Below are 14,302 nucleotides of genomic sequence, written 5' to 3'. Positions count from 1 at the left end.
GGGGAAAACACAGAACTGGGGACTATGGGACAGATGATGAATACACAGGCTCACACATGCTTGATATGGTTGGGGCAAGTTCAACAGATTTAATTTCAAGATGGATTATTTTTATTTCCAACTGTAACTTTTTCAAATAAAATACTGACTAAAGAAAATAGATTTCTTTAGCCTGGAGAAAAGAAAAATGGGGAGGGGGAAAACTTAGATGGAAGACATATGGTAGCTCTCTTCAAGTATAATCAAGGGTCATGAAGAGGAGGAATTAGATTTGTTCTTTTTAGCTCTACAGGGTAGAATTGGAACCAATGAAAAGAAATCAAAGAGAGGGAGGTTTTAGATTGATTTAAAGAAAATCATTGGGCTAGACATTTAATTTCAATTTCTTCATCAGTAAAATGAGAGTGTTGTACTAGATAATATCTTAAGTTCCTTTCAGCTCCAAATCCATAAGCTTAAGATCTTTAGTTTAGAAAGAACCCAAATCATGTGTCTTCTTCAAAACAGGAACCATTCCAATGGAGGAAAGCAAATAAATGACCTATTATGAAATTTATTAAATTTATTAAAAGTTGGTGGGGGAAAAAACTTAAAAAATTTCCCCAAGTCACAATTAGTAAAAGAGGTAAAATAAACTTACCTGAAAAGTGATGGTGAAAACAAATCTTCGCCAATAGGTGTTGGAAAGAAATGCTAATTCCATCAACTTTTATGGAATTCATGCTCAGCTCTCCAGACTCCAGCAGCTTGGCAAAAGCATCACTGTCCCAAAAATACAAAGTGGGGAGGGAAAGACAATAAAGAGAATGTACTGAATGCACATTCTTGCCTCCCCAGATAGTACATGATCAATTTCCCCCTACCCCCCCCAAAAAGAATTGTAACAAGAATAAAAAGCAGCAAAGGATCAAATATTAAAAGATATAGTACTTTTATTAAAAACAAATATATAGTGCTTTTCCTTCCAAGGCAAGGAGACAACAGACTTGGAGGCTGAAGGGTATCCCCAAGTGACCCATCTGAGATATTATGGAACAAACCTTCCTGCTGACAGGTTACAAACTTTCATACTAATTTTAGAGATAAGAACTCTTTCTAGAAAAAGGTCAAAATGTCATTTAAAAGGAAGATCATGAGAAACTTCAAATTAATGTTACCTAAAGCCATTGTGATTCCTTTAACAAAACAATATGGGAGACAAATGAATTAGAGGGAAAAATAAAAAGGGCTTGTGACTAGCAAGATACACTAGGTTCATGCAACGAGCAGGGTATCTAGAGTCAAAGCTCAGCCGGACACACAGAGCCAAAGCAAAAGCCCAGGTGAGGAGTAGCGGAACAGGAAGCTGTGAGGGAGGTCAGAGCTGCTGCCCTTGTTACCCACTTACCTATAGCAAGGTGTGGTGATCAAGTATGAGGTGCAGCTGAAGTGTAATTTGAAATCTAGCTTTTCATGGGTGGAGCCTTCGTCATTCTGCAACAGGCCAAAGGAAATGAGATGAATAGAGGCCAGAGGCTCAGCAGAAGGGAGATCCTGGGGATGCCCTCAAGATCCCCAGGTTCCAGCACCATCCCCACAGCAGGGCTGGGTCTCCTACACAAATGAAGGAGGCCCACAGCTCAAGGGCAGGCACAGCCCTGTTATTCCACTGAAGTTGTGGGAAGGGAGTACAGGGGAGGAGGACACAGGCTTTATATTTTTAAAATTCATTTCCTGGGCATATCAAAATTATATGGCTAAAAAGCAGTTTTAGAAAGTAAAATGACCATAATACCCTCATAAATTCTTTTGAACCTTCTCTTTGGCTAAATAGCCTGCTGGACTCCTTTAAATCCAGAAAGATTTAGATTTTCCTCTCTCTTTTTTTTTTAAAGTTAAAATGGACCCCAGTTACCTCAGGCAAGGCCAAGTTTAAGGAGGAGCCCAGCAGCCCCAAGCTGGTTCTCCTGTAGGCAGGTTCACCCATCACAGCTGATCTGCTCAGTTTAAATTGGGGCCAAGCAACAACAATGAAAAAGCAAACAACCTGGCTTGGGTTCAATTGCTCTGGAGGTGGGGGTCCCTTTGGAGGGTTCAGCTGGCAAGTGAAATGAGACAGGTGAAATGCTGTTCCAGAGAAGCCCTTTAAAGCAATGCTTTCTAGATGCAAACTCCAAAGCCCATATAGTTCAGATGTGATGCAAAACAGAGTTTAAAGCTGCACTTACTTTGACTATAAAGGACAACGTCCCTTTTAGCTTCTGGGCCATGATGATGCTCTGAACAGTAAACACAAACTGGGCTTCATTAGAGATTCCTGACATGGAGAGAGATGGGTGAGGGAAAAAGAAATGAGACGCCAAGAGAAGCAGGGTGTGTGAAAATCACAGGGTGATGAGACAGGGAGACACAGTTCCCATCTACAGAATGTGTTTATTGAGAGATTAAACTCCATAAAATGAAGAAGGACAGAAAGGAGGAAGGAAGGACCTTAATCTTCCCCAGGGCCCATCCTTAATATGTTCTCGTTACAGACCCCATCCCCGGCTTCTATCTGAGATAAGAATACTGCCCTCCATTTAGTACAGGTGATGGTGAGGAAGAACAAAGTCAGATATTTTGTACTAGACAAATTCTGGGTTGTTTTGTTTGAAGGTTTGTTTTTTGAGGCAGCTCCAACTGTCCTATCTTGTGGCAAACTAGGAAACTAATATTCTGAGTCTAAATCAATGTCTCAAAACTTAGTTGTTAATGATTACATATTTACTTAAATCTAAACATAATAAGAAGCAGCTACATTTGTATAGTATTCGTGGGCTTTTAAGAAGCACCATACAATACATTTTAGGAACACTTCTGAGAGGCAGGGGAGTTGGAATGGTGATGGTAAAGGAGGCAGCTAGGTGGCTCCAACACTGGACCTAGAATCAGGAAGACCCAAGTTCAAACCTGGCTTTAGACACTTAATAGCTGTGTGACTCCAGGCAAGTCACAATTTCTATTAGTTTTAATCCCTAGAAGAAGGAAATGATAAAATACTCCAGTATCTTTGCCACGAAAATCCCAAGGACAGTACTGGCATGCAGTGGTCCAAGGGGTCCTGAAGAATTGGAAATGACTGAACAGTAGTAGGAAGATCATAGTTTCTGAGACTGAGGACCAAGGCTCAGATCCTTGCTCTGTTTCTTACTACCTGCAAAGCTTTGGGTAAGCCAGTACTCCTTTGGGGGCCTTAGATTTTGTATTTTAAAATTAGTAGGCTGGACTAAAGAACTGAAAGGTGTCTTGTGGGCCTATAACACTTTGTCAGTCTGTACGTGTGTGTGTGTGTGTGTGTGTGTGTGTGTGTGTGTGTGGTTGTTTCCCCAGGCTTCCCAAATTTTGTTTAAACTAGGTTTTGAAAATGATAATTTTTGAAAAATGATAGACCTGTAACAAATCCCAAGAATACATTTCTTAAGCTTTTCAGAGGCATGAATCTTCACATGATGATTCTTTCATATATTTCTCTTATGGGTTTACCATAACAGGCCTCCCATGAAACAAGATGGGATCTGCTGATATTCATAAAAATGAAATATCATTCAGCATGATAATCAATCCTAACTTCATATTCAAACCAACTGAAATAACTTCAGTAACACTTTCTTTTAGAAGAATGACACCTGATAAGGCAGTACCGTACAGATTCAGAACTGATTTGAGTTTTGGTTTTGCTACTAACTGTGGGACAATACATAAATCACTTCCCCTCACTAGGCCTCTGGAAAATGAAATGATCTGAATAAATGATTACTTTAGTCCCTTCCAACTTCAAGTCTTATGAGGCTTCTGAATTCTGGAAAACATCATCCAGATTTTTTTTTACCTAGTTTGACATAAGTTTTCTACTTGTTTTTCTTCCCTTGTAAACTGGAGGAAAAGAATCTGGCTCCTAAATTTTGGGGATATCTTCGAGATCTAGAGCAAATATATTGGTAAAAAAATGGCAAATAAAGAAAGAATACTGGCCTTGAAGTCAGCAGACCTAAATTTGAATTTTGGTTCCTGTGTTTACTCCATAACCATGAGTAAATTCCTTTCCCTCTCAGGATCAGTATCCTCATTAGTAGGATGGGGATAAGAACACTTGTAAAAGCTTGTGAGAGAAAAGCACTTTGTAAAACTTAAAGTATACTGAATATGAACTAAAATTTAATAAACAGATGTAGTGATCATGTTGTGATGATTAATTTATTGCACATTCAGGTGAGAACTGAGTTTTCATGATATAATATCAGCAGTTTGAATTTGTATACTTGGACAGTCAGTCAATCAACAATTACTAAGTGCTGACTGTATGTGAGTTGTTATACTAAGGACTTGGGATACAAAGTCTTGTAATGGTGCTACAGGAGACAAGTTGGTCAGACAGGAAACCTGCTATAACTGGAAGACTTGTTAAACATCAATGGGATCTCTGGGTTTTACAAAAGGAATGACTTTCAGTGATTCAGTACTACACTAGCATGAAATGCCTTTCAGTGGGGCATCTTTGGATAGGATCTGCTGCCAGGGTTTTCAAGGTTCCAAGTCCTTTCACACATATTTTGCTATTTAGCCTGGGATGCCAGTTCCAAGCTTTTCCTTAGTTGCAGTTCATGTGGGCCCTCCTAAACCCCTCAAAAAAGATGAACTCTAGCTTTAGATTGCTTACCAGGGGGCAGCTGGAAAGGCACAGGGACTCCATCATGGACTGAGGCGCCTTCTGGCCGAGACATTTTGGTGTTCAGAGAATCCAGAACATTTAATTCCATGCTTTTCAGGAAGCTGTCACTCTTGTTTTCAAAAATCACGGACACAGTCACTTGACTATCCTTCTGAAGATTGCCTTGAATGTCATATGTCTACAAACAGCCAAGATAGAAAGAAGTTCTATAAATTGTCTTTGGTATTTAATAAGTCCAGGATAAAAGTTAAAGTAAGATAAGTAGAAATAACAGGGTGGGGGGGGGGGGCGCAGAAATTCCAATAGACTGGTCTAAATATAGGCTTGTTGTCACATTCAATTCTTTGTGGCTCCCATATGAGGTTCTCTTGGCAAAGATACTGGAATGGTTTGCCATTTCCTTCTACAGCTCATTTTATGGAAGAGGAAACTGAGGCAAATACTGACTTGCTCAGGGTTACACAGCTAGTAAAGTGTCTGGGGCCAGATTTGAATTAAGGAAGATGGGTCTTCCTGACTCCAGTCCCAGCACTCTATCACTGTGCCACCTAGCTGCCTCAATAAAAGCTGTATTTTACTTCAAAATATAATGTGGTTTGTATAAATTTTCAGTGAAGATTGTGAAAAAAAGTAAATAATTTCAAAAAATCATTTTAGAGATACAGCAAATATCAGGGGACATTCTATATGCTGATTATGAGTACACTGACTGTCCCTTTCCAAGTCTTATTCACTTACTCTAAAATGAGATCGCTGAAAAGAAAAAAAAAATGCACATTTCCACAGAAAAATAATGTCAATTAAACATAGCAATTAGGTTTCATCTACCAAAAAAAAAGATGTAGGCTATATAAAAATCAAGGAAATTGTGACCTGATCACTTCTTTTGATTACTAGCAACATACATTCTTGTGAGACTTTTAATGAGAAGACAAGTATATCCCCTTGTTGAAGACCTGAAGCTCATCCCAACCAAAATTTGCTGATCTCAGCAGAACAGATGGTGCTCTTTGTACTAAGATCAAAAATTTTTTAAAAATTATATTTATTCAGTGCATAGAGTACTGGCCCTGGAGTCAGGAGGACCTGAGTTCAAATCTGACCTCAGACACTTAATAATTACCTAGCTGTGTGGCCGTGGGCAAGCCACTTAACCCCACTGCTTTGCAAAAACCTAAAAAAAAATATTATTTATGAAGGCAATGGGTTAAATGGGTCAAATGACTTGCCCAAGATCTCTATCCACTGAGCCACCTAGCTGCCCCCAAATTTTTTTCTCCTTGACCATACTGGTGGTCAAATTACTCACCATTTTAATGAAAGAATTTTCAGCTAGAAGGCAGTAACTGGACATAGGCTAGGGGAAAATAAAGAAAACATTTTCAGTATAGAAAGCTTTTGGAAGGTAAAGAAATCTAAGCCTCTTATCATTTGCTAACAAATCTTGTTGACGACCTCCAAGTTTGAAGTGGAAAACACAACTTAGCCTCACAAAACATATTAAAGGGATATTGCATCACAATTTAAGGGGAATGAACAAAATAACCTTGAGCTATATGGCTGCTTTGAATTTAGGAAGTATCCTAGCTTGGGATTGAGAGACTCAACAGAAACTCTACTATCCTTGATACACAATGTTTGTAGACACTCCTTTGTTTCCCTTCACACAGCCATGGATGTAGTTCAGGTCCTCCTGAAATCCCTCCTGGTACCACCTCAAGAAGCCTCTGAACTGGCTTTCTCTATCTACCTTAAGCCTCGGTCCACAAAGGAACTTTGTCCCAACTAAATAAAGTAATTGCATCCAGGTCAGAATATGAATTCTACTTCTTAAGCATTTAAAGCCCTTCCTCACTTTCCAGCTCTATGACATCTTCCTTGCCTTTTCACATAATACATCTAGCCAAAACTAACCTTTGTGCTGCTCAATATACAACAGGTTCCCCTCTGCTCCCATGAGGCCTTCTGATCTTCCACATCCCCCAGCTCAAGGCTTTCTGGTCCATTTGTTTTTATATGTATATGTATATGTATATCTGTATAAGCAACCAGTTTATCTCATATGTTCTCTCTCATGTAGGAAGGGCTTAATAAATGCTTACTTATTGTTTATCCACAGAACCATGGAAAATTTCCTAACCAAACCATCACAAGCTACTAAGAGGCATGTAGGCCCTGAATTATGTCTGAATCCTGGCTCCTCCCTTTATTATTGTTACTTAGTCTTTTGGAGTTTCCATCTTCTCATCTGTCATAGCAGGATAATAATACTTGCCCTACTCGGTCTTCCAGGGGATATGTGAAGTAAGGGCTAGAAATACAAATTTTCACAATAATACTCAAATCATCTCTGCAAGATAAAAGTAAGTTGGCAGAGGTAGCCCAGGGAACCATTCTGAGTAGGTACTAAATCAGAACTTCCTGTGAGGATTAAAAAACTGCTGAGGTCAAATTTCCTTTTTTCCCTTAAGCCAAAATCAGATCATGTCTGTGGTTAACCTGCTGCTGGGTAAATTCCAGTTGGTTGTAAGTGCTCACCACTGCCTCCCCCCACCCAGGGGAGCTCATGTCCATTCCCAGCTTCTAGCAGGGTCTAAGAATCTTAAGTACCCCCTTACCGGGAGAGGCTCGTCATCAAGGGTGCCATTTTGTATAGCCTCCACTTGTTCATTTTCACTTGGATGCTTCTTCTTTTTGGATTTCTTTTTGTCCTTGGACTTCTCTTCCTTTTCCTTCTTATGCTTTTTCTTCTTATGTTTAGAGGATTTCTAGACCAAAAAGTGTCAATAATAAATTATTATTGTAGTTCCTCATAGTTAAAACTTCAACATTTATGGAAGAGTGACTAATATCTCTATAAATTAAATTTCTGACACAACTGTAAAGCATTAAATTCCAGAGAAAATTCTGCCTTTCTTTCGCTTTCACCCTATATCATTAGAGCCCTACCTCCTCATCCTGAGATTCTGTCATGTCTTTCCTGGACTTAAAAATCCTTCAGTAGTTCCAGGATGTCTCCAGAATAATGAATCTTTTATCTGATGAAGTTTTCACTAGGCTTATCTCATTCTATGCCCCTCAACTTGCTGTACCTCAGCCAGATTAGATTGAATGATGAAGCAGAAAACATTCTGTATTTTCCCATTTTTGAGCTATCACTTCCCAGCTCCCAGAATCTCTGAGTTAGAAGAGATTAGTTAATAACAGACCTTACTCATCAAAGGGGATCAAGTCCAACCCAAACCTGAAGAGAAATCTATTCTACAATACAACTGGCATGGCTTTCCCTTAAAGATCTCCAGGAAGAAAAAACTCACTTTATCTCCTGAAGCAGCCCCACTGTGCACTTTTTAATAGCTCTAATTGTTAGGAAAATTCTCCTTTCATCAAAATTGAAGTTCCTTCATTTTGACTTTCATTTCCAGTTTTTCTCTCTGAGGCCAAGTAGAAAAAGTCTAATATTTCTTTCATATTAGATAGCTATCATATACTTGAAGGTAGCAATCATGCTCTCCCTGAAACTGTTTCTAAATTATACATCCTCATCCCATCCTAGCTACCCTCCTCTGATTGCTTTCTAGCTTATCAATGAACTTCCCAAAAGGTGGCCCCCAGTATGAAACACAATATGCTAAGTCTATCTAAGACAGATGGCAGGACCACCTCCTCCCAAGACTACATTAGCTTGGGAGTACCATATTATACTGCTAACTGTTCCCTTTATGGGAAGTCTGCACAGCCCAGGCAGTGTGGCCCTTAGGTCATCTGTGATGCTCTGAATTTCTAAAAAAAGTTGTGTTCTCAACAGTAGTTTGCCTTTTTCTTTGCAAGAGTTATAGAAGTCTATCATCCAACCATTATATATTTATTTTGAGATTATCTTCAATTTTTAAAAATTAAATTAAAAAATTAACCAAAAAACTATTTCCTTTTTCTCCCACCTCCCTTCACTGGGGGTAAAAAGAAGGTAGAAAAAAACAAAACAACTTTCTGATTAGCCACGTTCAAAAAAAAAATGTCTCACATGCATCCTAAGACCATCACCTCCGTCAGGAGGATAGCATGTTTTTTCAAAATCTGGAATTGCCATTAGTTATTGCATTTATCAAAATACATAAACCAAAATTCTAACCAACATTTATTAAGAACACATTAAAAACAAGACGATGTAAAAAAAAAGTCTCTATTTGCATAGTAGTGATGTTTACTTACCTTTTCTTCATCATCATCTTCATCTTCTCTCTCTTCTTTTTTAGGTTCCTCATAGTCTTCAGTATTTACAGTGGATTCACTCTGTGCAAGAGGATAAAAAGTTTGTTTAAACCAATGAACCAGATACAAACAATATTTGTAATCCCATGTTGGAATATGTATGTAGCTAATGGATCTATGGGGGCAAACATACCCTATTTAAATAAAAAAGAAGAAAGCACAATAATACTTTTAGGAAGCCTTATTTCCTCCTGTAAAGCTAACCTTTTCCCCTTATTGGAGCTTTACTCTTTAGTCTTATATACTTCAAATAATTCATAAGCTAGCAGCAGCCCTACTTTTAATATTTAAAGTGAAATAGACAGGTTTTCAAACCTACTTCCCAAGTATGATTCTCTTTATTGTTTTGTTTTGGTTTTTTTTTTTTTTTGCAAGGCAATGGGGTTAAGTGGCTTGCCCAAGGTCACACAGCCAGGAAATTATTAAGTGTCTGAGGCCAGATTTGAACTCAGGTACTCCTGACTCCAAGGCCGGTGCTTTATCCACTACACCACCTAGCCAACCCTGTTTTGTTTTGTTTTTTTTGCAAGGCAAATGGGGTTAAGTGACTTGCTCAAGGTCACATGGCTAGGTAATTATTAAGTATCTGAGGTCACATTTGAACTCAGGTCCTCCTGAATCCAGGGCCAGTACTCTAGCCACTCACCCCCAGTATGATTCTCTTAATCAATTCAATTAACATTTATTAAGCACCAATGTGCCTATTTTGTTGTGAAATACCAAGAAATTCAAAAGATGATGATCAAGTTTTTTCCTTTTAAAGTCCTCTTGTTAACATTAATTCTGGAGGGAAAGTACCCTGATGACAAATAAGCTTTCATTTTTGGAGGGGGGGGGTCAAAAAAGCTTGTATTATATTTTTCCAATTGCATGAAAAGATAGTTTTCAACATTCATCCTTTTGCAAGCTTTTGAAGTTACACTTTTTTCTACCACCTCCAGTCCCTCAGCAGTGAACAATCTAATATAGATTGCACGTGTACAACCGTGTTTAACATTTTTCCATAATAGTCATGATGTGAAAAAAGAATTAGATTCAAGAAGAAAAAGAAAAACTATGAGAGAAAAACAACATAAAAGAAGTTTTAAAAAGTGAACATAGGATGCTCTGCTCTGCATTCAGACTCCACAGTTTTTTCTCTGGATATGCATGGTATTTTCCATAACAGTTCTCTCAGGATTGTCCATGATCGTTAACTGCTGACAGGAGTTAAGCACATCATAGCTGATTATTGCATAATGTTGCTAATAATATGTACAATATTCTCCTGGTTCTGTTCATTACACTCAGCATCACTTTTTTTTTTTTTTTTTTTTTTTTAGGTTTTTGCAAGGCAAATAAGTGGCTTGCCCAAAGCCACACAGCTAGGTAATTATTAAGTGTCTGAGACGGGATTTGAACCCAGGTACTCCTGACTCCAAGGCCAGTGCTTTATCCACTCAGCATCACTTCTTGCAAATCTTACCAGGCTTTTCCAAAGTCTGGTCATTCATAATTTTATTCATCATATTCATATGCCATAACTTTTTCAGCCATTCTCCAACTGATTAGCATCCCCTCAATTTCCAATTCTTTGCCAGAGCTACTATTAATATTTTTGTACATGTGTGTATTTTCCCCTTTTTCTATGATCTCTTCAGAATGCAGACCTAGCAGTAGTATTGCTGGATTAAAGGGTATACAAGTTTTTTTGTTCTTTGGGCATAGTTCCAAATTGCTCTCCAGAATGGTTGAATCAGTTCACAACTCCAGCAACAGTGACTGCTGCCCCAGGTTTCCCATGCAACACTGATTATTGTTCTTTCTTATCATTTTAGCCAATCTGATACATCTATTGTGGTACTTCAGAGTGGTTTTAATTTTAAGCTTTAATATTTAGAAAAAGATTTGAAGTATGAAATTAAGGGCTCATGGATTTTCTCAAAAAGTTATGAACTGAATTAAGAACACTGAGGGGGTGGAGCCAAGATGGCGACAAGAGAGGATCCTCTCTTAGGCACTCTCTCATAAAACTTATAAACTAAGGACTCTAACTAAATTTTCGGGAAGACAGAACCCACAGAGGGACCCGGTGAGGCAGTTCTCCTACTCAAGGAAACCTGGAAAAGAGAAGAAAGGCTTGGCTCCACTGGGTTGGAGGGGCAGCCCGCCAGAGGGATGGCCTGCCAGAGTGAAAGAACTTCAGCCTCCCGGAGGCAGCCCCAGGGTGCTGGGGGCCACTGAGCCATGGGGGAGTTTCCTGACCTATGCCCCGGGGAGTACCTGGCACAAACTGGGGGAACAGCTAAGGACCTCTGCCAGAGCAAGCATGTGAAGCCTAGCCCTCAGGGCACACAGCCAAGGCAGTCCTGATCCAGGAAACAGAAGCAGGCTGAGCCGGTAAGCAGGAGCCCCCAGGGCATGAGCCCATTGAGCCAAGGGAGGGGAGTGAAGAGAGAGACTGCCTAGCTCTGTCCTCTGCCCCTGGAACAGGACTCTGGGGCTCTGACCACATTCAGATCCTGATCCCAGTCTAGGCCCCCCCATAGAACAGCAGGGCCCCCCCACCTCAGCCATGTGGCACTTATGGTCATCCACAGACCAGGAGGGAGGACAGAGCCTCACACACTGAGATCCTTGTGGGAGTGTCCCAAAAGCTCAGGAAGCACCCCCAAAACAGGCTTAGGCTGGGAAAATGAGCAAGCAGAGAAAAAAGAGGAACACCATTGAGAAATATTTTGCCTGTGAGCCAAAGAAGCAACAAAACACTCAGTCTGAAGATGAGGAAGCACAAGCTCCTGCATTAAAAGACTCCAGAAAAACAGAAATTGGGCTCAGGCTATGACAGAGCTCAAAAAAGACTTTGAAAATCAAATGAGGGAGTTAGAAGAAAAACTAGGAAAAGAAATGAGAGAGATGCAGGAAAAACATGAAAATGAAGTCAATAGCTTAGTCAAGGAAATCAAAAAAAAATGCTGAAGAAAATAGCATGCTAAAAACCATCTAAGGTCAATTGGATAAAACAGTTCAAAAAGTTATTGAGGAAAAGAATGCTTTAAAAAGCAGAATTGGCCAGATGGAAAAAGAAGTAAGAAAGCTCTCTGAGGAAAACAAATCCTTCAGAAAAAGAATAGAACTCAGGGAGATTGCTGAATTTACGAGAAATCAGGACTCAATACTTCAAAACCAAAAGAATGAAATATTAGAAATGTGAAACATCTCATTGAAAAAATAACTGATATGGAAAACAGATTTAGGAAAGATAATTTAAAAATTATTGGAATACCTGAAAGTCATGATCAGGAAAACAGACTTGACATCATTTTCAAAGAATTACTACAGGAAAATTGCCCTGATATCCTAGAAGCAGAGAGCAAAATAGAAATGGAGAGAATCCACCAATCCCCCTGAGAAAGAGATCCCAAAAAACCAACCCCCCAGGAATATTATATCCAAGTTCCAGAACTCCCAAGTCAAAGAGAAAATATTACAAGCAGCCAGAACACAATTCAAATGCCATGGAGCTGCAATCAGGATCTCACAGGACTTAGCAGCAACTACATTAAAAGCTCGTAGGGCTTGGAATATAATATACCAGAAAGCAAAAGAACTTAAGGATGCAACTGAGAATCAACTATCCAGCAAAACTGAATGTCCTCTTCCAGGGAAAAAGACAGACTTTCAATGAACCAGGGGAATTTCAAATGTGCCTGTTGGAATGGCCAGAGCTGCACAGAAGGTTTGATCTTCAAATTCAGAACTCAGGTGAAGCATAGGGAGTGGAGGAGAAGAGGAAAATATGAGGGACTTAATGATGATGAACTACATGTATTCCTGTATAGAAAAATGACACTGATAATACTCATATGAACCTTCTCAATTAACAGAGCAGGTAGAAGATTTTATAGATGAAGCACAGGAGAAAGCTGAATTTGAAGATAAAAAATATGGTGTAAAAATGGAGTCAATAGAAAAAAAGGAAAATATAATGGGAGAAAGAAAAAGAAGAAAGGGAATAGGCCAAGATATTTCATATAATAAGATTTTTCTTTATTACAATGAGCTATTGCAATGATATGGAAGGGGGGAAGGCAAGGGGGAATGAGGGAATTTTTGCTCTCATCAGAGGTGGCTAGGAGAGGAATCAGCATATATACTCAATGGGATATAGACATGTGGAGTAAGAAGGAGAGGGGGGACAGGGGGAAGTGGGGGATGTGAGTGATGGAGGAGAGGATGGACCATGGGGGGAGAGTGGTCAGATATAACACATTTTCTTTTTTACTTCTTTCAAGGGGCTGGTATTGGAAGGCCTGTCCAGGACCATAGGGCCAGGTGGATGCTGGGCCTAAGGGGTAGTAGGGGGGCTCGGGGCCTCTTGTCCCCAGGGCCAGGGATCTCTGTCTGCTGCGCCACTCAGCTACAGCAGAGTCAGAGTGAAAGGAGAGAGAAAATATAGTACATGGTAGTGGAGAAATACCAAAGGAGGGAGTTGCGATCAGCAACAGCAATGGTGGACAAATATGGAAGTAACTTTTGTGATGGACTTATCATAAAGAATGTGATCCACCTGCGACAGAGTTGGTGGTGTTGGAACAAAGACTGAAGCCCATTTTTTATTATCATTATTTTGGGGGGGGGGTGCAAGGCAAATGGGGTTGGGTGGCCTGCCTGGGACCACAGCTATGTGGGTGAATGTTGTGTGTCTGAGGCCGGATTTGGACCCAGGTGCTCCTGGCTCAAGGGCCAGTGCTCTGTCTGTCACCCGGCTGCCCCTACTATTATTACTATTTTATTTTATTTTATTTTGGGTTTTTTTTTTCATCTTTGGTTTTTGCAGGGCAGTGGGGTTGGGGTGGCTTGCCTGTCACACAGCTGGGTGATTGCTGGGTGTATGGGGCCAGATATGGGCTCAGGTGCTCCTGGCTCCAGGGCTGATGCTCTGTCCACTGCGCCACCTGGCCATATCTACAATTATTACTATTATTTATTTTTAATTTTAATTTTTTTCTCTCTCCTTTATCACTCAAGCGAGTCTATATTTTTTGGGGGAGGGGGTATTTTGTTTACTCTTAAACAAGAATATTTTATTAAAGTATAAAAAAAATTTGTACAAAATGAGAATAAATATTAAATAAAAAAACTGAGGTAAAAAAAAGTTATGAACTAGTAGATTTCAGAAAAACCTGGAAAGAATTATGTGAACTGATACTAAATGAAGTGAGCAGAATCAGGAGAACACCATACACAATAACATTGTGCAATGATCAACTATGACAGACTTCTCAGCAACACAATAATCAAAAACAATTCTAAAAGACTTGTGATAGAAAATGCCAGTCAAGGGGCGGCTAGGTGGCATAG

General features: G+C 39.5%; 1 protein-coding gene across 1 annotated transcript in view; it reads right to left on the bottom strand.

The window, feature by feature from the left end:
- Positions 1-14,302, bottom strand: part of AP3D1 (adaptor related protein complex 3 subunit delta 1) — a 137,613-nt gene that overhangs the window by 6,799 nt on the left and 116,512 nt on the right. Inside the window, exons 24-30 of the mRNA XM_074204650.1 lie at positions 8,900-8,980; positions 7,306-7,455; positions 5,997-6,044; positions 4,676-4,865; positions 2,208-2,296; positions 1,388-1,473; positions 641-762 (exon numbers count right to left, since the gene is read on the bottom strand). Of these exons, the coding sequence (XP_074060751.1) occupies positions 641-762; positions 1,388-1,473; positions 2,208-2,296; positions 4,676-4,865; positions 5,997-6,044; positions 7,306-7,455; positions 8,900-8,980 (766 nt within the window). The remainder of the gene's footprint in view (positions 1-640; positions 763-1,387; positions 1,474-2,207; positions 2,297-4,675; positions 4,866-5,996; positions 6,045-7,305; positions 7,456-8,899; positions 8,981-14,302) is intronic.

This window comes from Macrotis lagotis, chromosome X (assembly GCF_037893015.1).
Source record: "Macrotis lagotis isolate mMagLag1 chromosome X, bilby.v1.9.chrom.fasta, whole genome shotgun sequence".
Lineage (NCBI taxonomy): Eukaryota > Metazoa > Chordata > Mammalia > Peramelemorphia > Peramelidae > Macrotis > Macrotis lagotis.
Note: the sequence above shows the minus strand (reverse complement) of the source record. Positions and strands in the feature narration are given on the sequence as shown.